Source organism: Chroicocephalus ridibundus, chromosome 1 (genome assembly GCF_963924245.1).
Source record: "Chroicocephalus ridibundus chromosome 1, bChrRid1.1, whole genome shotgun sequence".
Classification (NCBI taxonomy): domain Eukaryota; kingdom Metazoa; phylum Chordata; class Aves; order Charadriiformes; family Laridae; genus Chroicocephalus; species Chroicocephalus ridibundus.
The window spans coordinates 169861921-169885517 of NC_086284.1; the positions used below are offsets into that span (position 1 = coordinate 169861921).

The 23597-nt window shown below is 36.9% G+C and overlaps 1 protein-coding gene across 3 annotated transcripts in view; it reads left to right on the top strand.

The window, feature by feature from the left end:
- The window catches only part of CDK17 (cyclin dependent kinase 17), a 96848-nt gene that overhangs the window by 22743 nt on the left and 50508 nt on the right, over window positions 1-23597 (top strand). For 2 of the 3 annotated variants that reach the window (XM_063322759.1, XM_063322758.1), the window contains exon 2: window positions 16137-16285. In XM_063322759.1, coding sequence (XP_063178829.1) covers window positions 16168-16285 — 118 coding nt within the window. In that variant the 5' untranslated portion in view covers window positions 16137-16167. Of the gene's footprint in view, window positions 1-16136; window positions 16286-20824; window positions 20864-23597 lie in introns of all 3 variants that reach the window. The other variant, XM_063322757.1, reaches the window with a different exon arrangement.

Sequence of the window (23597 nt, forward strand, 5' to 3'; positions counted from 1 at the left end):
TGACTAAACGTTCAGATGATTTTCAGATAGTCACACTACACTGTGTTAAGGCCTCCTGTGTACAGTAAAGAAAACCAGAGATCTCTGAAGCTCTGGAGATCTTGTGTCTCATTCCCTTTAAAGATTAAAACCTGCTATAGGCTTTTAAGGGTTCACTAACTGGATGTTGCAGATCATTAGTGTAATTTGTGATAGAGCAAAAGTGATGATAAATTTTCAACCTTCCTTGCATTATTTTTGTAAGAAAACTTCACAACTACACGCTAGCCCAGACTTTGTCCTTTACTTTTGCAGGTCCTTCTTAGGAGTCATTTCTGAAGGGACAACTAGACACTTTATAGGTATCTGGTTAATTTTGCTAAGTAAAAAGGAATAATCATGGCATTGAGTAAAGAGGAGAATGGTAACTTGACTGATATTCTTGCTTCTATGAAGACAAAACCTTACTTTCAAGGTGGTCCTGTGGAATAATAGGTGTGGTTCTTAAACTTGTCTTTCTTGAAAACGCTTGAGAACTGGGAAAGTGAAGGTTTGGAAAATAAAAATTTTGTATTTTACTATCAACTTCCCTGAGCTGATGGAAATTCTGGAAAACTTCCAATCGCAAATGAAATTTAAAGCAAGCCTTTTAGTCTCTGAGGTGTCTTACATTGGCATAATGGTTCTCCTGGAAGTTGGTGGGAGTTTTAACATCTTCAGTGGGAGAGTAATTCGATCAATGGTAGAAATAAAAATAAAATAAATTAAAAAAATTACTAAATCGAGTAATGGTGGAAAAGGTTTCTTTAAACAAAATACAAAGTAAGAATATTAACCTCTAATTGGACTTCTTGAAAATACCTCTTCCTTTGATGCCTGGAATAAGATTGTTTAGGAGGCTGTAGGGTTTTTTGGTTGCTGTTTTGCTCTGGAAACCTGCCTGTACTGCTAGTTTTGTGGGCTCCTGTACCTCGGATCACAGCTTCACCTCTAGCAATAGCGGATTTGTTCATTACTTGCACTTCGGGATCACCCATCAGTACAAACTTGATCCAGATCAAGCATAAGCAAATAATAACACTTTTGTTGACTTGATCAGAACATACAACAATGCTGCTTTTCAGCTTTGTGGTGGCTGTGGTAGGACAGCTGATCCTCTGTTCAGCGTAGGTTTGGAACGGAATTGCACTTACAAAGTGTTTTGAGCGGATTCCTACAGACAAGCCGGAGAGCTCTGCTGCTTTGCATTGTGTGAATGTATGAGTTCTTGATCTAGGAATTAGGCAGCCTGATACCCAGTTTACTGTCTTGAGATGTAGGTCTGGTCTCTGTCATCGTTTTCCATTTTTATTGGTGGGAGAACTTGTTGCATACAGCTTGCTCCAGTCCTTTCTCTTCTTTTCTTTTCAGTACCTTGTGAGTGTCCTCTCTTCTTCAGTTTCTCCTCTCGTCACTTCATAGTTTCCATCTGTCTGTCTGTCATTCCCCATCGCAGTTCCTTGCTCAAGCTTCATTCTTCAGTGGCTCTAGTTGCTTTATCATGGAAACATCAATGTATTTTTAGCCTTAAAATTTTGTTGGTTGTACCTTTTTAAATTGTAGACTCCGGAGTAACTTCCCTAACAAGAACAGGCTTATATGTACTACTTCTGACATGTAATTTTCCGAAGTCTTTTTTAGTAGACGTTTAAATATTGGTAGGATACTAGCAATGAAAATAACTGATACTTTTTTTTTTTCCCTAGGACTGCGTGGTGATAGAACATAATTTCTCTTCAGTAGCTCATATGCTTTAATATAACGGAAGACTGATAAGATAAACAGACAATTGAAGTAGCTTTTATATAAATTATAATGTTGACAGCAAAGTACAGGTTGAGCTGTTAAACAGTAATCATCAAAATGAGGTTAGGGTTGTGTTTCAATCTTTATAACCTGTACAGCTCTTGTACGTTTACTTGGTTGCTTTCCACCTTCAAAGATTTCTGTGTGAGGTTTTGCTATCAGTTTCTTTTATGTTTGTTTGGTTTCAGTAACAGTACACCAAGGTAATATATATTTTTACTTGTTACTTCTCTGAAAATTGAAATGGATTTTTTTAGCAACCCCTCTTTAATTTAGCAAATTCAGTCTTGATTCTTGGAAACCACCTTTGCTTTCATTAACTTGAGTATGTTTTGTACATTTTGTGTAAAGCAAAAATGAATGTGCTTCTACTGCAGTTTTAGTCAGACAGAGGAGGCACTTCATCCCTACCACATTTGCTGCCATCATCAAGTTTCTCCTACAGCTTTTTTTCTCAATAAAGTTAATGAATTCAGAAGGGAAATATTTCATAATCACATAACAATTTGTATCTGTTTTTTCTTTCTTTGTGGTCAATAGCTACATTTTGGAATCTGCTTCCAACAGCAGAGATAGTTGTAAAGAACCAAAGCTCTCTTGATTTCTGAAACAATTTTGTAAGCATTCGTCATCTTATTATATTATGACATTGTTTTAGTTCTGTGGTGGATTCTATTCTCTACTTTTAGGTTTTCATAATGCGGTTGCTGTCGTGAGCTCTTTGTCTTGTGTTTTGTTGGAGACTTTCCAATGCAAATACATTCATAGAGGTGGAAAGTATAGTTGTTGGGATAGTCTTAAGAATTAACAGAACTGACCTTAATATCTGTAGTACCTCCTTGGAGCTGTTGAAATTGGCTCACTTGTGTTTTGTGTGCAGCAGAGAAAATAACTTAAGGTTAGGTGATCCTGAGGAAGTTACAAGCTAAGGAGTTTTTGACTGCAGTAGAGGAAGGAAGAAAATTAAAAAAAAACAATGGTGGTTCTTTATTATGCAGAAGGCAAGTTTATGCATGCCTGACCAGATAAAGGAAAGAGGAGGGTGTCAACCTATAGTCCTTCTTTGGCAAGGAGTCTTACAGTCTATGGTCACCATAGCATTTTAGTGAAAGAAGAACCTGAACCTACTGAGCTGTCAGGCAATGAAGATCCATCTAGAAAAGCCACGAAATCCCCAGATTATGTCAGAAGTGCTTATTTAAATACAGTCTCCATGGATAGCCTGGTAAAAATCCCTTCAGGAGGTGTTCCTTATGACTTCTACTAGGGACCTACCTGGGTCAGAGAAGGACAGTGGAGGAATGGTGTCATGAATTTCACTGACTGTAGGGAATAGAAGATATGAATATCCCAAAGGGCTATTGGAGCAGTGAGATGGTCCCAATTGTTTGAAATAACAATTAAAAAAAAAAAAAGTTAGTCCATGAGATTAATCCAGTCAACTGATATCTGACTGTAGTATTTTTTAAGTTAAACATCTTCATTTAATAATTTTTAAAGTAGCAGGATCTGGAAAGAGAACCTCAAATGTGCTTTCAATTCTAGTAAATTTAGTCAAAGGATACAAAGGATATGTCTTGTTGCAGTGACTCACTGTGATGCAAGAAATAGTAATGCCTACAGGATTAATGTTAGAGGTAGCACCTATATTACATGTACCACGTTGGGAAGAAAAAGATGAAGATCCAGGTTTATTATGCTATAGAAATATACACTATACCTTTAGGTGGGATATCAGTTGGACTGTAATCCAACTGTTTGTTTCATATGATTAAAATCAGAAATGACAGAAATGAGAATGCTTCTGAACAGTTCATTTGAAGGAAGCATAAAGCTCAGTAGACAGAAATAAATCAATTTTGTGTTTCCTTCTTGTATGGTTGCTATAACCAGGCCTTCATTAAAACTACAGTTTCTTTGTTACTAGCATAGTTTGCTTATTGTTACTGAACATAAACATAAAATTATCTAATAATGTATGTGTATCTTGCCTCTATGTGAAGTAAAGTTATAGTTTACTATAGTAAATAGTAATAGTGAAAGCCTCTGCCATTCTGGTTTACCATTCAGCTGATGAGAAGTCTCATTCTCAGGTGTTGTTATACAGGTGTACTAAAAACGTAAGAGTCCAGGGAGATAAAAAATTCAGGCCCACTTCATGGCAACAGTCTGGCAGATTTCTATTCTGAAGTTTTCACCAGGGTGTAAGAGTGAAATAATTGAGAGAGGAGAATCTTAAAGGGGATTTTTTTTTAAGTTATTCCATTTTAAAAAAAGCTTCTTAAAAAGCAAAAGTAGTTTGGTTTTCACGATAAAAACAATTCAACAGCTCATTTTATTTACTTCACAGATAGATCAGGTTACCAGGTATGGTGCCGAAAACTGCGTTCGAGATGCACGAGTTAAATTTCAGTGTGATAGTACTTGATTATTTTGTGCTTTTATAAATTACTAAGGAGGCATAGATGACTAGTCCTTTTGAAGACATTCTCTTGGGTTCCCTTTTGTTAAACAGAAATGTAGGCTAAAGAAAGCAAAGCTATAGATCTGAATTACAAGTACTACAAGAGAAATCTACAAGATTTTTGGACTGTTTAATTTCAGGGTTATGGATCCTAGTAATCAAAAGGAAATAAACTGCAGTGGGAGGATTCTTCTTGTTACTCTTCAGCATACTTGGGTATGTTGAAAAGTAGCATACTTGGGTGGTACAACAGATAGAAACTTCCCTTAGAATGCAGATAAGTTTATTTTAAGGAGTATTTTTGCAAAAGGATACTGTTTTCCAAGGCTGCTGAACTCAGTAATTCAAGAACAACTCAAGTATTTGACATAGAAACAGAAGTTTGGTGAAAGACCAGCATATTCTAAAATTTTAAAGAAATAGGCCTTCTTTTACATCAATCAAAATGTAATCTTTTAGTCTTTGACATGACAGACGACATCAATTGGACTTTGTATCTCAAAGGTTGAAAGACAGTGTACTACAGCAGGGTTTTCCAAGGGAGGTTAAGAAAAGATCCAAATAGCTAGTGAGGAAAATAAATAAATAATATCCAAATTAATTACTAAGCTAACATCTGTTACCCTTACACTTTGCATACTAATTTTGAATGTTAATGCTGCTTTAACCTGAATTTTCTAAGTATGTGTATCTTCATCCCAGCACATAGATTTTAGAACGGTAAAAATGGAAACCAAGTTACTGAGAGAATGTAATGGGGGAGCGAGGAATGAATTAGAGGAGCTGGGGTGGCTCTTTCACTGTGGAGAAATAGGGGTCCCGTATGTCCTTGATCAGCTCAGTTCAGCCTGTAGCGTTAGGACAAGGGGTAATGGTTTTAAGCTAAAAGAAGGTCGATTCAGACTGGATAGAAGGAAGAAATTTTTTACAGTGAGTGTAATGAAACACTGGAACAGGTTGTGCAGAGAGGTGGTAGATGCCCCGTCCCTGGAAACGTTCAAGGTCAGGTTGGAGAGGGCTTTGAACAGCCTGGTCTAGTTGAAGATGTCCCTGCTCTTTACTGTGGGCTTGGACTGGGTGACCTTTAAAGGTCCCTTCCACCCCAAACTATTCTGTGATTCTGACTCTACTGAACTATTGCGAAGGTTATCTCATCTGGTGACATTATAATAACAGTTAGGGCTATTTTTTTGTTTGTTTGTTTTACTGCGAAACTGCTTCAGTACCTCTCTAAGTGAAAAGCTTATTTTCAATACAGATCTATATTAGACTATGATACTAAATGTTGCTGAAGTAAGTATGTTGAGCCTCGGTAGAGGCAATGACTTAAATTTACTTTTTCATAAAACATTTTCTGTTTGTGAGACAAATCTTACTGTTTGGCAGCTTTATCCAGGTCACTGACAGCAGCAGCAATATCAGCCTCTGCAATGCGATTAAGATCCAGAATGGGAATTAGTTTCCTGTGGAAGGGATTGGCCCACTGTTAGTCCTTGGCAGGGTGAGACTGCATAAGCGTTAGGCTCTAGCAGCAGAAGAATGATAGTGTTTGTAATTCAGAAGAAATTACTTTGAGGACAAACATAAAATTTCACTTCTTTCTTCTGCCGGCAAAACAAAAGACAGCTAATGTGTCTGCCCAGCACAAATATGTATTTGGGAACAGTGCTCTGTACATGTTGTGTGATCTTTACAGAGATTTCACAATAAAATATCCTGCTATCCTTACTCTGCCTCTAAGCTGTAGTTTGCAGGGTCCTTGAGAAGTTCTGCTTTGCTGTGTGTCTGTGCCTGCTTTTGTTGACAGTATCAGTGTTGCTTGCCTGGTATTAGTTGCAGTTATTTTACCTTTTTAATTCTGTTAAAAATATATCTGGAGTCTACTTGTCTTTCAGGTTTTGTTTGCTAATTATTCATGGCTGGTTTAGTGTTACTGACTGATATTAATAGTTGTTACTTTCCTAGGTTTCCTACATACTAAAGCTGTCTTATTGATCTGTCATTTACTTACAGATAAATATTTTTCCACTTTTACTGGTTGCCATTTGTCTGCTCTTCACTGAGTCTAGCTGACATCTTGTCAGTGTCTCAATTCTCAACCTTTTGTTGTTGTTCCTTAGTCTTCCACTGGTTTCTCTTTGGAAAACTTGGATACCTTCAGGTAGGGAACTGGTTATACTAAAAGAAGGTAATGTAAAATTTTAATGGTGTCCTTTGATGTACTAGACTGTCACCCAAATTACTTATGTGTAATTTAGTTGTTCTGCTTAGTTTTAGAATTTGGGAAGCCTTGTCTGGACAGTCTCAGTTACCTGGAAGAAGACCAGTAAGTAAGATTTTGTGTAAAAGACAGGGACGAATTGTCTGCACAGGCAAAGAAAAGAGGCATCCAGTGAAACAGAAAGATCTTCAGTCTCCAAATCTGTTAGTCTCCGTGTAGGGCTCTTGTTTTTGAGCCAACAGTGACAGTTGTGACAGCTTGATGCATGGCAGTTGCCTTATTTTGTATGTTTAAATAAAGATGTACTTTTTTTTTTTCCCTCTGCTCTTTGAAAGTACCCTGAAAAATACCTTTTATGAGGCTTGTCAGGACAACTTAATGTGGGAGTGGGATGTTGCTGCAGAAGTACAGAGACAGAAAAAGAAGAATCTGCATGTGATTATTGTGTGGTGAAAATTGTAATGGCCCGAACCTATTGCAGAGGATGAAGGCACCTGTGCTGAATGCTCTTACTTTATTTCATATCCATTTGTTCTTGTTTTCTCATGTCATCTTTCCTTAACAGCATTTGCTGTTGTCCTTTATTTTGTTCACAGATTGCATTTATTTCAGATCTCAGTTTTTGTTTAGCTAGGCTAAATAAGCCTAAGGCAAAACTTTGCAGTTTTTTAGGCTACTTTTCTGGTACACAACAGTTATATCACACTGTTCCCAGCGAGGACGGTTTTACCTTGCATTTGATGTGCGCTAGTGATCAGTGCTCTACTGCTGTGGACGTATTAAATTGGCTTAAGCAGGCTCATGCTTTCTTCTCTGCCTTGTAGGGCATATTGCCACCACCTTTTTGTTGCCAACATAACTATTTGCGCAGCCGCTTGGCAAACATATGTCAAAATTCTTCATTCTTTCCCAGGTTGTCAGCTAGATAATAATTTGCATTAGGAATAGTGTCTCTGTGATGTGTTTAGTATCCTTGGCAATGGATACTGAAACGATCCATGTGTGCATATCCAGTTGACCATTAAATGGCAGCATGAACACCTCAGACAGATGTAGCAACATTTGTCTGAATGTTGTAACAGAACAAATTGGTCCCATGCTGGGACATCTCGACTGCTATGTAAAAATTAATACAGCAGAAAAATTTATAATTCACTTATTGTTTGGACATCTTCTGTTAGTGAGGAAACTCTGCAGGTACACCAATTTCAGAATTCCAGAAGGGAAGAAAAGACAGTAATTTGTGAGTCTTTAAAATACTGAATCAGAACAATCTATAAGTTTAGGTAAAAGACATTAATTCAAACAAATTTTTGAACCATAGTTAAAAAAAAACCCCAACAAACCCATAGTTCACTTGTTCGGACTATGAATTGTTTGAACCCATAGTTCATTGTTTATTGCAAGAATGAGTTTATTTACTGCCCCTTTGGAATTATCCTGAAAATATCTCAGTGGAGGTTTTACACATACTCAGCCTGACTATGAGGAACTTGTTTAGGCTGTTCTTCCTGTCAGTACTTACTTTTTTAGTTGTAGACATGGTATTAATCCATTATTTCAGAGACAGTAATTGTACCACAGCTTATTATTGTCAGAAATCTCTAGTAAAATACAGAATACAGAAGAGACTCATAAATCTTTTACATTAAATAAGTCTCCAAAGAGTCTGGTTTATCATACCATTTTTTTCTTAATGTCTTGTTTTGTGTCTCAATATAATGCCTTCAGTGCATCACATGTTAAATGTGGCCTGTTATTTGTGGGGAAAATATGCATATACGTTATCAGTACTGTAGAACATGGTCTATTTCATGCTGCTTATAGTGCCTTTTATTCACTGGTTCAAATTTTTTCCTGTGCTTTCTTCCAAAAAAAACCCCAACAAAACAAACCCGTCAATTAACTGTGAAACAGCTTCGTTTCTCTTGCCCTTTTTTTTAGTTGTCTTCTGCACGCACATAGAAGTGTAAGAGAAATGCATCCAAAGCTGTTTTTAAACCATTCCTGACTCTTTGATATTACTCATATGTACAAACATGTGTGCATACAAAAATTATGGAAGAGTTTGGTTTTACTTTTGCCTTGTATGTTTTAATGTAAGGCCTTTCTCTCTGGGTTGTTTGGTGGGTTTTGGGTTTTTTTTGTTCCCACTATACAGAATGTGTATTGAGGTTCAACAAGTAATGAACCCAAAAATTTGACATTGGGAGGAAAAACTGTGAGCTGTAAATTTACAGTGATTGTACCAATAACCATAGATAAGTATTTTTTTTATGATGGTCTTTGTTTTGTCTACAGTTTTAGTAAATACAAAGCTTTTTTACTGGTATGAGCTCTGTTACAGTTCTCACTTTAATTTCCAGGCAGGCCATGATAAGGTTTCCTCAACAGCTTCCCCACTGTAATTAATTTCTGTTTTAAGAGAAAAAGGCCAAAATCTTTTTTTATTTTGTTCAGAAACTCTTACCACTGTTCTTAGTTCATCCAAATCAGGAGCTCTTTAGTTTTTAATCTTCATTTATATTGGTATTGTGTATTTATTCTGTCTCTTGGAGCTTGATTCAGGAATACCTAAATAAGTTGAAAGCTCTTCATTGCCTTAGGTCTTGGGTTGTAGATCTAACTTTTTCGTGAGCACAAGAAGAAGCAAATGTTGAAGACTTTGGTCCTGGAAGTTCAAATGCTTACAGCACAGATGGTGCTGGCCTGAGAGCTGCTGGAGGTTGAGAGAAGGTTCTTCAGTATGAGAGATTTTAATTTGGTGCCTGAATGATGGTGGGATTAAAAAAAAAAAGCAAGCCCGTAGTTTTTGAAAGTCCACACCTTTTATTGACAAAAGTGGTCAGGCTCTCAAAAGACTGCAGATGCTTTTCAGTCTTAGAGCTAACATTGTCTTAAGCCTGCAAGAGGTCTCCCACTCAGTTTTCTTCCAAAGACTGGCTCATTTGCAAGACTCTGGAAGATGGTCCCAGAAGTGATGACTGCAACGCTGTAAATCTGTCACTGGAATAATCTCAGTATTAGGGAGCAGCATGCTTTGCGTGCACAACTTTTTTTTTTTGTATAAAATTCTTTTTTTTTTTTCTTCTGAAAGCTGTATTAAGGCTTTATGCTTGTTAATCAAAGCTAGTAAAATTGCAGACGTTGCTTTTGGTTTCTAGGGCTCATTATGTATTTTGAGATGGAAAGTTCCATGGCTTGTTGGTAGTATATACGCTACATCCATGTAACCGTTCTGATTTTTCCTTTCCCCTTCTTCAAGAGTAAAAAGACTTCCAGTTTATGAGTCTGACAGCAAAAGCAAGAAGCTTTGCCAGTCAGCTCATTCGTTTTGTTGGCTTAAATGTCAGCCAATTTAACCAGAGTCATACTGTGTTTTTTCGCTTGGCTGTTGAGCGAACAGAACCTTTGATAATTAACGTGGAGCTATTCATCAGTACAATCTATCCAATCTAGGGAGATCTAACAAATAAAATGTCTCTATTGATTTTGCTATTTGATATTGGTTGTATCTATATGGAGGACAATATGTGTGTACATTTTAAAGAATGTAAGCTTACTGTGATTAACTAAGTTAAGCTTTTTGAGTCCAAGAGAAAGAAGATAAGCATAGGATTTTAAAAAAGGACTGCAAGATTTCACCCTTTTGGCAGATTGGTGTTTTTCTTTCGTTTAATTCTGTACCAGTAGTATAGTTAAATATGCCTGTAGTAATGATCAGTGTGTTTTTTAACTTAAAAGATTATTTAAAAAAACCCAACTTTTTTTTTTTTATTTCTGTCCTTCATTACCCTCGAAAGGCAAAGGGATTGGGAGGGTGAAGATAAGGAAAAGCGTTCACAATCTAAACTAAATCAGGACAAGCTAATTTCCATGTATTTCCTCTCTTTGCAGACGTTCTTCCAGTTGATGATCTAGATCAGTAGCTGAATATAGATGCTCTTATTCACTTTCGGAGGATCCTCTTTGCCTATATTAACTAGGAAAACTAGCCTCCGATGAGAAGTTAACCTTTGTGAATACCTTTCTGCCTTCAGTTTTCAGTGAGTGTTTGGCTGTGATTCTAGAAATACGTAAAAAGGGGCTTCACCTCAAAAGTTTAATTACATATTGAATGTTGTTTTATTCATAAGGAAAAGGCTGTGAGGGTCCTTTTGCCGTTTTTTCACTGGGAGGTCAAACTAGGCTGTGATATTTGACTTCACAATTATTTTTCTTCCGTCAGTAACAAAGGCCTTGTTTGTCAGATGTCGCTTCTACCTGTACAGTGTCAGTTCTTTGACCTAATGCAACATAAAAGCTAACAACTTTAGAGTAGTTCTGTTCCTGATGAGAGTCTAGTTGTCCGGAGTCATGTTGTTTCTGAAGACCGAGTGTGGAAAAACGGAGTAGAAAATTTTTTTCACAAATGTGGGTCGAAGCGAATGCAACGAATAGATGCAATGAATAAGATGCCATGTTTACAATCCATTCTTGGAGGGTAGAGTTGTGGTTGTAAGGAAGAGCATCTGTATTAGATGTGAAATTTACAAGTGCTCAAACTAGTGGTTTATGGTCTTAGAGAAATTATCCCTCTATTTCTCATTAGTGTAATTATTAGTTTGCTCTGTATTTGATGTGCAACATGCTTATGTAATCAATAATCAACAGCTCTTTTTTTTTCTTAGTTCAGGTAGATTGAATACAGTTTAATAAATATAAACACTATGGAAAGCTGGTTTTCTTCTTTGATTAAGGGGACAATATCCTTGACAGGTGTTTCCTGTTTCTAATTAATATTGTTTGCAGTATTCTAAGCTTTTCAGGCCACTCTTGGATTATCACCGTCAGAAATACTTCCTCTTAAGTTAGATGCATCTAAAATTATTAATGCAGTCAAATGAATGATGCATATTTTATTACATGCTTGAAAATATTTAACAGACCTGTCTGTAACTGCTGCAGTTAAAATGCTAGTGGAAGGTTAAATTATTATCTGTTTATATTTGAGTAATACAGTGAATGACACCATGGATTTTGAGAATCATTAACAACTGTAGTGACGAGGACCATACGAAAGATAATTTCATGATGTTATTCTTGTTTCTAGTTGTGTGGACTGTTTTTATTCTTCAGCTGATAACACCTTACTTGATTTTTTTTTTTTCTTTTTCCATCATAAGTCCTAAAAAATCTAAGTCTCTTGACAGGATCTTCAGATCTCTTCAAAGCTCTGCCACAGTGTTCCCCTCTGCGTTTTTTTTAACCATCTTTACACAGTTTGCCCCACTGCTGTGCAAGCATACCCATTTGGTTGTAGCGGCTTTTATGAAATCAGATTGAGTGTCCCACCTGTGTTTGCACCTCCTTGTATCCAGGGAGTTCACATGGAGTGTTGTTATCTGCTTTCTTTGATGTCTTAGCCTGTGGCTTTAGTTTGTTAACCCGTCCTTAAGGGCCATGCTGTGTCCACGCTGTTGTTCACGTGCTGCTGTAAGGTAGGATTTCTGTTCCTGCCCTTTTCTCCTGCTTCAGCTGTCGTCTTCAGCTAATGAGTTTGTCAGAACAAGAACTACCTCTAGATGTTTTGGAAAACACCTACTGCCTTGTAAAGCAGCTTGTAAAAACAGTCAAATAGCAACTTCAGTAGGTATCTAAGTGGAAAAGTAATTTTAAAATGCTTAATCTCTACGTAGATGCATCTTAATGCAATATCACATCTGGAAACGGAAGAGTTAGCACTTAGTCTGATCCAAAGCTTATTGAAGTCGAAGGACAGGTTCCCATTGACTTCAAAGGGCTTTTGAACCAGCAAAATCTTAGTGAACTTCTGGTATTTCTGACCCTCCTGAAATAAACTGGCTAAAATTTAAGGTATAAAGCAGCTTCATTGTTTTTGAACATTTTAGCTGAACTTGTTTAAACTTAGGAGGGTTAAGCACATAGCATATGTTTAACTGTGTATATTTATGCATTCCTTTTTTCACTTTTAGTGTACCAAGGGTCTGGGAGCTTGAAGGCAGTGGTGGGTTTTTTTGAGAATCTTAGCTCTCTGCATTTGAAGGCCTCTGATTTTTGGTGAATAGATGAGTGCAGAATCTATTTGGTTTACTGCTTTGCAATTAAAATGCTTTAATGTCTGTCTGCTATATATCCAGGGTGTTGCGGACATCTGTGTTTGCTAAATGAGAAGTGCACCACTACAGGCACCGTGGGAAGGATTGGTCTGATATAGAGAAAGGGAGTCAGAACCCACTCGTTTAGATCTGATCTTACCTGGACGATTTAAAAACTGTGGAGTTTGTTTTCAGAACCGTGTTCCAGCGATAGCTTTTAAATGGCATTGAGAGGAAAGCAGGAGTTTGAGACTATTGATAACGAATGTTGGAAAATATGTTTTCTACAGGTTTTAAGGAGAAAAATGTGTATGAAAAGTAAATTTTAGCATAGTTTTCAAGGATTAACTTGTGTTGATTTAAAGACGAAAATACCAAGTTTTCAGGCTTAGACTGGGGATTGTTTGTAAGAAACAGCAGTTCCTTTAATATGTTGTTGCTTCCTTCATTTCACGTCAGTATAAGGACTGAACAAATACGTCTCTGCCAGCTTTTCTGGGTTGTATCAGATAGTATCTTATCAGATTGCTTGTCCTCATTCTGTCTGCAGGAGACCAGAATTTGCATTAGTTGCATTCAAGTGCATGCATCTATCTGCTGTGACATCTAAAATATTTCATTTGGATACGACATTTTCAGAGTAGGTAAATATACAGAATAGAATGGTCAAGCCCTGGGCTCTCTTCTAAAGCTCAAAAATAAAAAAAAAAACCAAAACACAACAGTGCATGTTCTTCTGATTGGTAAGAATTTGGGGGAACATCAGCAGTCTTACTGCATCTAATCATAGCTGTTAGATGTATGTTACTAAATCGACTAACTGCATTTTGGATTTAAATTAGATTTACTGTTAAATGGAGAAAATGAGTATGCATCTGTTATGAATTGGTGAAAATGAAGATCAGACAATCTCCCTTTAATTTTGTTAAACTGAATTAAAATTGGCTGTGAAATTGCTGTCATTATAGTGAACCGATGCTAGCTTTGGATTGTACAGATCATATTTTGAAAGCTCTGTTCGCTGAGAACTTGTCTCAAACTACCAAGATTTAGCAGGTTGTGCAGCTTTGTCCCAAAGTGAGAATAAAGAAGGCAAAAAGATAGGACATTTCCAAGTGCTAGGTGATGGTCAATCCTTCTCATTCTTCACCCCCCCCCTTTTTTTTAAATACATGCATCCTTTACTAGATAGAATTCAGATGGAATTAGCAAAAATTCGTATGCTTTAAGGGAGGAAAACTTGGTTTCATATCAGTGAGCATCTTTCCTTTAAAAACACTGAATCACATTTCAATAGGAGGAAGCCTTCGCTCACACATGGATTCCCACTCCTGATCCCTTTTAACTGTTGAATTCTTTCAAAATCAAGTCCTGAACTTAATTCAGAATCTCAGTGAAAATGGTGCTTCAGCACTCCAAGAAATCTTCCTTTAACAGGAGAAATTTTGTAACTATAGTTAGCAAAATACTTGCTTTTGAATTAGTTTAAATTTAGAATGTCCCTTGGATTTTCTAATCTATGTGTCTGTTAATTTATATGTAATATTCTTCAGCAGTAGACCTTCTTTTTGAACAAAAAATTGTGTAGGCTTAAATATTTGCAAGATCAAAAGCCAGGAACAGCCTGTTTCCATACAAAGGCATCTGTTTTTTCAGTTACTGCCCAAGTGGAAAATTGGAAAGAAATTGTTGTGCTGTCAGGTAGCTTTAAGGCATTACATAGCTAAAAATTGCATGTATCCTTTTTGAGAATAATACACGCAAGAAGATGCAGGTTTGAAAGAACGCTATAGGAGAACTGAGTAAAACCACATATAGTGTTTTTTTTAAAAACTAGTTTTTTAAGAGGCACGTGTGTCATCGTTTTGGAAAAGTTAAAATAAACGCAGAAATAAAGCAGTTCCAAGTAAGGTCTTTAAAGCAGGTCCTGAACAGGAAAAGTAAATGTTCCCCTTGAAACATTCTCTGAATGCAGTTTCTTAACAATAAGAATATCCTGCTTTTGAGTGAGAGCAAAATTATTCATATTAAGGTGTGGTTTTATTGCACATACAGCGATGCATTAGAAGGGCAGTTTTCAAAACTGCTAGCTTAATTTTATCTCCAGCAGTTACAATTTTATTTCCTACGTATCTGTACCCAGTGCCTGACTATTTCTGCCTGTAGTAGCTGTGGTTGTCTCTAACCCTGTTCTGTAATCTACCTCTTTCCCCGTGGGTGCAGCCGCTGCTTTGCCAGTGATTGTACTGTTCATCTCAGACTTCCCAAAGGTCGTCTTTTTTTCCATCCTTATACGTTGCTGACTGTCCTGTGCAATCTAGTTTTGTGAGGCTTTAGTCTATGCATTCTCCTACTACCAACAGTCGCTTCCAACTTGTTCCACCGATTTGTTCTCCTTTTTATTATGTAGCATCTAAACAAAAGCAAGCTAGGCAGTTGAAATGTATATAGTTAAAGGGATTATGTCAGTATAAAAGTAATTGTATTCACATTTTTTTATTAAATGTAGATTGTTAGCATACTACTTCTGTTTAAAGGAGGAAATTGAGGAAAAATTGATTTTTTTCAATTTTGCATGTGAATTATGCAAAAAGGCTGATGAAGGGAAAAAAAAAATATGAGCAACTCAGACGTATAAGTATGGTGTGCTTGTGTTTGACACGGCCTATGTGATTCTTGGAGGCTATAAGCAGATAAACAAGTTATTGTGAAATAACACGTAGGATGAATTGTCCATATGGAGTAATGAAGGACAGAATTGCGCTTCTTGCCGTGTAAGGGCAGACATATGGCACGCTGCAAAGTTCACTTAGCAGCTTAGACTTGTGGCAACATGTTTATCGGCCTGGACCTTTGTTGTTATTGCTTGTTTGCGTACTGCTTTCTGTGGAGAAAGTGCCTCCTGCTTTGTTCCCAGTTTAGTCTTATTGCCTGACCGTAGAGAAACATTCATTCTAGCCATCGTTATCAGGTCCTGGCTGTCTGTTTCCCTAGTTGGGATCAGGTTTGTGAATTGCTTTTGTGTTTAAGACCTTTAGAGTTGTCCCCTTCCTCCTTTTGTGTAAAGGGCAAAATATAGAGAAGTTCAGTAACTTCTCATCCACAAACAAATGGGCTGAAACAGAAGGTTCCAGCCTCCTCCTCCTCAGTGGGTTTGGTGAAAAAGGCTGTGGAGGAGGCAACAGAGCACACGCTCATCAAGTTTTCAGATGGCTGTTTGTTTTATTATTGGATTGTAAGATTAGTGATCAGATTAACTTTTTGTTTTGTTTTTTTTTAAAAAAAAGATTCTCATTTTCCCTAACAGAAATAAAAATTGCAAAAATGTCTGGGTGCATACCTCTCAAGATACTCTTTGGTCCAGTAGAGTAATCTTGCTTTAAGGGTATTAAGTATAACTTGCATATTGACTAAATTTTCTGTAAGTCTTCCTGCATTTTTATGAGGCGGTTAAATTTTTTTTTCTGATGAACTAATTTTTTCTCACTTCTTGCTTTTTAATCTTTTTTTTTTTTATTATTTTTTTCAGGCTTCCTTAAGCCAGACTTAATATTGATAGAATGAAAAAGTTTAAGAGGAGACTTTCCTTAACCTTGCGTGGAAGCCAGACCATTGATGAGTCACTGTCTGAGCTAGCAGAACAAATGACAATTGAAGAAAACAGCAGCAAAGATAACGGTAAGCTATCTTCACTTTCCAGAAAACGTTAAGAGTTTTGTAAGACCCCACTAAAGTGAGTGGTTTGGGTTTTATTTCAGTTTTTACAATTGCATGGCCTTCCTCACTAACCTTTTCTTTTAATTTGTCTTGTATTTGCCTGCCCTAGTTCTTTTAACAGGTTGATATGTTTTTACGTAATAGTTTGGTTTGCTTTGATAATGAACTATTATACAGCTATTTATCAAAAGTGACCTAAATTGATATTTTAATGTGGTGTGCAGCAAGGATCATAGATGCTTTTTAATTAAACAAACCTGTTATTGTATGAAGTTAGTGGGTCTCACATCAACTTCATATGGCTTCAAATTCCATTTTTTTTCTCAAAATCATTATTTGGTAATATGATTGATAGTAATTGCTTAAATATTATAAAAAAACCTGTTTATGTTATCATTGTTGATGCAGTGCACTAGCGTGAGAATTCTGTCACCTCTTCATGTCTCTGAATAGTACTTCTCTTCAGCAATATGAAGGCGACTAGAAACATTCAGGGTAACCAGCCTGCCTGCGTATTCTTACACAAGACTTTGGCTGATCCCGTCATTGTACTGACTGCTGTAAAGTCCACATTAATGATGATACCACTTTTGAATGCAATCTGCAGTAATTAATGACTGGAAGAGATTTTGTTGCTTTTTTTCTGTTTCCTGGGCTGCAACATTTAAGTCATATTTCATCTTCTACGCTGATTAGTGTTCTTTTTTGCTCTGCTGACATCTAAGATTTTCTCAAGTGTCAAGTGATCTGAATTTTTTTTCCCCACCTCACACCAATAAATGATCCTGAATTTCCCCACTGAAAACTGACAGGACTCAAAAGTTTGAGCAGGGTTAGAGGCTGTGGAATTTGCCCTACAGACTTTCAAAACCCCATCCAAGGTCTGTTGCATACCAAGCTTTTGAAAGCTGAGTTTACCTTTGGCAAAACAAAAGCTATTCATGTTTTTCATTTTTACCCTTAATCCCTGGTATAGTCATTGCTATTGTCCTGTCTTCATCATGGGCCATGCCCTGTAGTTTATTAAACCTTCTTATGTGTTGATACAACAGGTCTATTCTGAAACAATAATTTTGTTTTTTACCAAAAAAAAGAGTATTTTTTGTCCTAATATCTACTAAGTACTGAGACACTGAGCAGTTGTCCCGCATGGTTTCTCTTGTATTATCAGCCTTTGTTACTGATGCATATTTTGTTCAGACCTGTATATGCTTCTGACAGATTGATTTCATTATGCAAATAAGTGCTAAGAATATTACTTTCACGCTGGAAAACGAGCGTGAAAATTTGTCACCAGCATCAGTGAATGTAGTGAACTGGGTTGCTGAATTGATTCAGTTGCAAACTGGATCCAGAAAGAACAAAAAGATTTTACTTCAAACTGGACCGTGTTCTGGGTGCCGACTCAAGGGACAGAGGACAGAATAACTTGTTTCCAGAAGCATGAGTTTATGCCATCTTAAACCACGTATGAGCCTGTTTGCAGTTTGTACTGTTCAGCTGAGAATTATCTCAAACACCAATACTTAGATGTCTTCTGCATGCTTGTCACCAGACTTTGCCAAACTTCTCAGTAGATATTTAAAATGATAAAAATACAGTTCAAAATAATGCTTCTAATGACAAATTTGTCATTTAGCTTTTAGTGATCCTTTTATTTTGCTTTCCACATTATTTCATTGGCCAAAAGGAAGCTTATACGCTGGTATTGTGTGATACAATACATGCTATGCTTACAACTGCAAAATGTTGGTAATGCCTTAATAGAGTATCTTTGGATACCCTGAGGTGTTGTTGATCCTCTTGAAAGAGGAAAAATAATAAACTGTGCTTTTGCTATGCGTAGTCTTTAACTCATAATTTTATGCCATTTTAAAAAGTTTTACTGACGTTTGCTTCCTTCTTCTGATACTTCTAGAATGCAGATATTAGTACCTGTTCTATCTTTGATGTTGCAGAGATGAACAGGATACTACTTTGCGGATTGTTGTTTTCCTTTGGTTTTCCTTTCCAAGCCTACTTTTCCTAGAAAGTAGGGTTGGAAAATGCTTGCTACACCAGCTAGTCCAGCTTTTCTAAAGGAAGCTCTAAATTCCCCACAGATCAAGATATTTTGGAAGGAGCAGTTTTCAGACAGACTGTAGGAATCAGGGTTTGGGCAACAATTGCTGGAAAAAATAGTCGGGAAATGAGTTCTCTATTTTGGTGAAACTCAAGTTTGGTAGAGAATATAGCCTGGAAAAAAAATCCTTCAGTGGACATTATTTTTAAAAATGATTTGCAGAGGAGTGGTTAAACGAGAAAGGCGGCTTGCCTTGGCATCTTATGAAACCAGAGTGTTAAGGAGCCTGTGCTAACTGTAAACGTCCAGCTGGGACGCATGAGAGGATGCAGTCTCTTGAAGAATAGTTTATAAAGCGATAGCTGCATTAAGATCTTGAAAGTGCATCTTTTACTGTGATGGTGCTGATCTCAGGAGGCAGGAGTAACCATCTCCCTAGTTTTGCTTTTAAGAAGAATAAACAGCTCCTTTACCCTGTGGAACAGAGAAACACAAATATGCCCAGTTTGCAGGCTTTGGATCTCTTCTTAAAGGAACTTAAAAAGCACAGTCTGGTAAATCAAAGCCAGTATCTTGATCTACAGAGGATCAAAGACAGGGATACAAAAAGTCTTCAGAAAGTGGTTCTTCATATGTGGTTTATTTTCAAACATTATTACATCATGAACTTGAGAAATGAGAGTTGAAGGACGTTGCAACTCTTCTCAAGCCAGAAGGCAAGGATAAACCCTGAACACTGAGGGCCTTTACAGCAGAATTTTCTTCCATTGTTGTTGTCCAGTTTGGTTTTGTTTTATTTTTTTTCTGCCTAGCAAATCGCGCACCTTGTCTCCTGTCATTCCATTCTGATGGTAGTGTTTACTGAAGGATATACTTCTATACACACTAGCTTTTTTCCTTCCTGGAAACCAGCTGTGTTACTGGACCGTAGAGGTTGTGGAGGCTATGTCCATGGAAAACCACATCTATGCTGACCTAGGATCCATGCTCATCTCTACCTGATTTTCACACACTTGTCCTGTAAAATCTTTTTTATAAAGTTCCAGTTCAGCACTGTGATTCCAGACGTAGATCACATGCACGTAGTACCGGGGACCTTTCCTCATCATCATCCTTTTGCAATAACCTGTCTTGTTCAGCCGTTTGCCAGTGTTTCCTCTCCCAGAACAATTGCCTCTGACTTCAAATAACTGCTGCGTCAATCCAGAGACCCACCTTGTCATTAGCTCCAGCTTTGAGTGGGTTGTTTGAAGATTTATATTTAAAGAACAATACTCCTGATGCAGAACAAATTGTCCCGTTTGTAGTTAATGGACATAAAAATAGATACATAACTTCTGATTTCTTTGCAGTGCATTGATACCACTGAGTCACCTAACCTTTTGTATGCAATCTCATTTCATACACAGCCTCCTTCATCGCGTGATGTCAGTACAATCTCAGTATGCAGCACCATCCATCAGCAGCAAAATGGGATGAGCAGGGATCAACCCATATTGTTCGATGTGGTAGCACAGAGTTTTGGTGTTTTTGGAATACCACCAAATTATTTAGTGACCATAAACCTACATATAATTCAATATGCCATATAAATTCTGTTCATCATAATTAGTTTCTGGGTGGGGAAGCATCACCAAATCAGATGCATAAGTCATAAAAATGGAGGGACCAGTGAAATGCCTAATATACATCTGAAGCCTTATGAACTGTGGACTGTATGAAGTATGCTTTGGGCTGTTCTTCTATCTAAGTACAGAAGCTTTCGTGGTCTCCAGTGTTTCAACATATAAAGCCAATTAGTTGGGATTTGTTGTTTATTTTTTATTTTGTCTTGATTCAAGCACACTAACAACGTGCCGGCTTGCTTTTTTAATTCCAGGTTTTACCTTAATATATGTATTCAGATCAATATTAAAAATACTAAATGGTAATTTGTAGCAGTTGACAGCTAAATTTGCTGCTGAAATTTTTTCCTTGCCAGTGACATACTAATGAAATTTGGCTAGAAGTAACATCCAAATCATGCATATTTAAAGTGCAATTAACTGTAAAATTTATGCAAATACTTTAAATGCATACAAATATGCTCTCTAATGAAAGTGAAAAATGTGGCTGTATTGTCTAATATTATAAAATACATTATCACGAACTCCAAGCATGCTTTTAAGAATAATTACAAGATATGTTAAAAAATGCGTCCACAGCTCTTACATTAATATATAAGTAACTTGGAAAGCCATTCTATATTGTCAGTTTTTACTTTTAAATATAGATAATGTACACATGCATACTAAAAGAAAACAAGGGAGGTTCTGATAGAAATGGCTTCATGAATTTCTAGAATAGCATTTATCTCCATTTGGTCTGTTTTAGCTCAGTGATGTGATCATAGGATCCAGCCTCACAAACACTTGCATAATTTTTTTGTAATTTTACAGGTGTGAGTAATAATGGAAGGATCAGCTACAGTAAAGTGCGTAAGTGTTTTTTAGGTTTAAGGCCTTAATGATGAGTTAATACTCTGATAAGAGGAATGAACGTTTATAAAAATTGACACATTGCAATACTGTCTTGAAACATCCAAATGTCTTTGTAGTTGTAGTCATTTCATACCATCTTCACTACAGCTGAGAAACTCCCATTCCATCTGGTATGTGTGATTCCTTGAGTATGGAAGGAAAACAGTGTGTTGCAACATATTTTCAAGACAATGTTTTTGAGTTGAAAATATGAGCACAGAAATACTTGCTGGTAATAATCAATAACATTTTGCTGTTGATACTGGAGGAAAGTATCAATATAAAAATATGGGGGGGGAGGGGGCGGGGGGGAAGGGGGAATCCCCAGAAGTGCTAGAGCTCATTCTAGAGCTACAGATTACTGCAAATAACTCGCAGTTGTCACAGCTAAATATTGAACCTTGTACTGTCCCTTGCACTGTACTGGTGAGTTTTTATTATAGTCTGTATGTACCCTTCTGTGCTGTGGCATACATCAGGTTTTGTTATTACTGTTCAGTATGGTTTCTCCATCCCACGTACACAGCACAACATAGTGTTCTTTCTTCCCTTCTGTTTTAATTTGCTTCTTCCCATAAAACCTGGAGGCTCTATTCATGTGTAGAAGTGCTTATAAAGTGAAATGAGCATGAAAATTCAGTGCCTGGATGCATGCTGCAGAGACCCGTAGCCTTGGGCGGGTGGGTTGTCCACTCATAAGTGTTTTCTTTCACAAGCAGAACGCAAGTTTGGCAGGAGAACATGATGCTTAGGTGCAGAAGTGGATTTTGTAAATACACCAAATTTCTGCTTGCGTAGACTCACTGGTGGATATGTAAAAATTTGTTCTCAAATGGCATTTAGATGGACTTAAGTACGGAAAAGTAAAATACGTTAAACTAGCCAACACAGTTATTTCTGAAAGTAGGGAAAAAAGGAGCCAGATCTTCTGTTTCCTGATTTCTTTGGCAGTGTGGCCTCACAGATATTTGCATTGGAAGCTTACAGGGTGGTTGTGTGTGGGGGCGCAAGGATGGAGGCCAGGGATACTTCTATCTTGGCTGCCGTGCTGACTCACATTGATTTAAATTGGACCTGAAACAGTGTTCTGAAGGATTTGGTGTAGTGCAGTGCCTTCTGGAGTTATGCTTTTTAGAGAGAACTTTAGTAACTGGTGGTGGTGTGTCATGCGTATATGATTGGAGGTATGGGACTACCATGCTTATGTTCCAGTACATGTTCTGATGACCAGAAATACTACCTTGAGAATTATCTTTTAAACAGTATGACATACATAAATCTCAGAGGCAGGTTTTCAGCTTTGAATATATTTCATTTGACTGTGAACTTCTTTATCTTGGCACCCAGACTGAAGGCAAAACCTCATTGTATGTGAAGTCAACTTTGAAAGGCTTTTTGTACTGCTTTAGATGTCTTGATCTCATTTTTTGCCTTGTGTATTATCTCCTGGTTTTGTAGTTTAAACAGACTCCTTGGAAAAATTTTATGTCCTTTTTGTCCCAAACTAAAAAAAAAAAAAAAAGTTTACAGGATGTTACAGAGCCATTTTCATCATTGAGGTACTTCATTTCTGGAAGGAACTTGAAAACACTTTTTCTTTAGGTTTCTGTCGGCATGTTTCTTCAAATGTGCTACTAATACTTTTTGACCTGTGCCTTCCAAGTGAAGAACGTTTGCTCTGGACATGACTGCTGTCCTCAAATGGATTAATTTTGAGCAATGGGAGGAATCCCTTGAGGGTCTGCTAAGTTTTTAATATTGTAATAGTCAATAGTTTGACGTTTTCATCTTAGTATTTAATGAATAAATACATTTTTAAGTGGTATTGAGTAGTTGCTCTGTTTTTAGAGTGACTTAATGTTTTCTTTGATATCATATAATGGAGTCCAAGGAAACAACACCATAAAATCATGTATAAATATACAGTATTCTATACAGTGCTCCTGATGCAGCTCCCTGAGATTACAGATATCGGAAAAGCGTAGCTGCTTTGGGTTATTTAAATATTTCTTCTATGGGAGCCGTCACCTGCAATCAACTAATTTTACTGAGTGGGTCTGACAGCCTTGCAGCAGTGTAATTAAATATTGTATGGTGCCGCATACCAGCTCTAAAATGTCAGAAATTCACCTGCTTACATTTTATGATTTCTGAAGAAATAAAAGGCTTATTGACAACAGCTTCTTCAGGAAGGCAGTTTGTTCAAAATATTTGGTATTGCAAGTCCAAAAAAACCCAGTCTTTATTGCCAATAGAGATGTAAAAATTGAGTAGTCATTAATAGACCATACATTCAGATTAGTTAAATGAATGTGTATTAGATGATGCCAAAATATGATTAAGCTCCATGACAGTAGCATTTGAGACAGTGATTTAAATAATTTTAAAAGGTTATCATGATGCATTGCGAGTTTCATGAATGCAAGGCTGTTCAGAGAATTAATACTTAGTTTCACATATGTAGAGTCTTGACACTTCTCCATTCTCTATCAAAATGGAAAAGAAAAAAAATACCAAACAACTTGGAAGATTTCTGGAGCAAGGGTGAGGTCAAGGTGGGTGGAAAAGAAACTGCATAGAGTCCTGTCCTATAAAAACCAATAGCTGATTCTCAGGGTGTTTAGTGAGATTTTGTTATAATTGAGCTGGTCCAAAGTCAAGCTGCAGCTAAAAGTGGCAAGTGAGGTTCTGC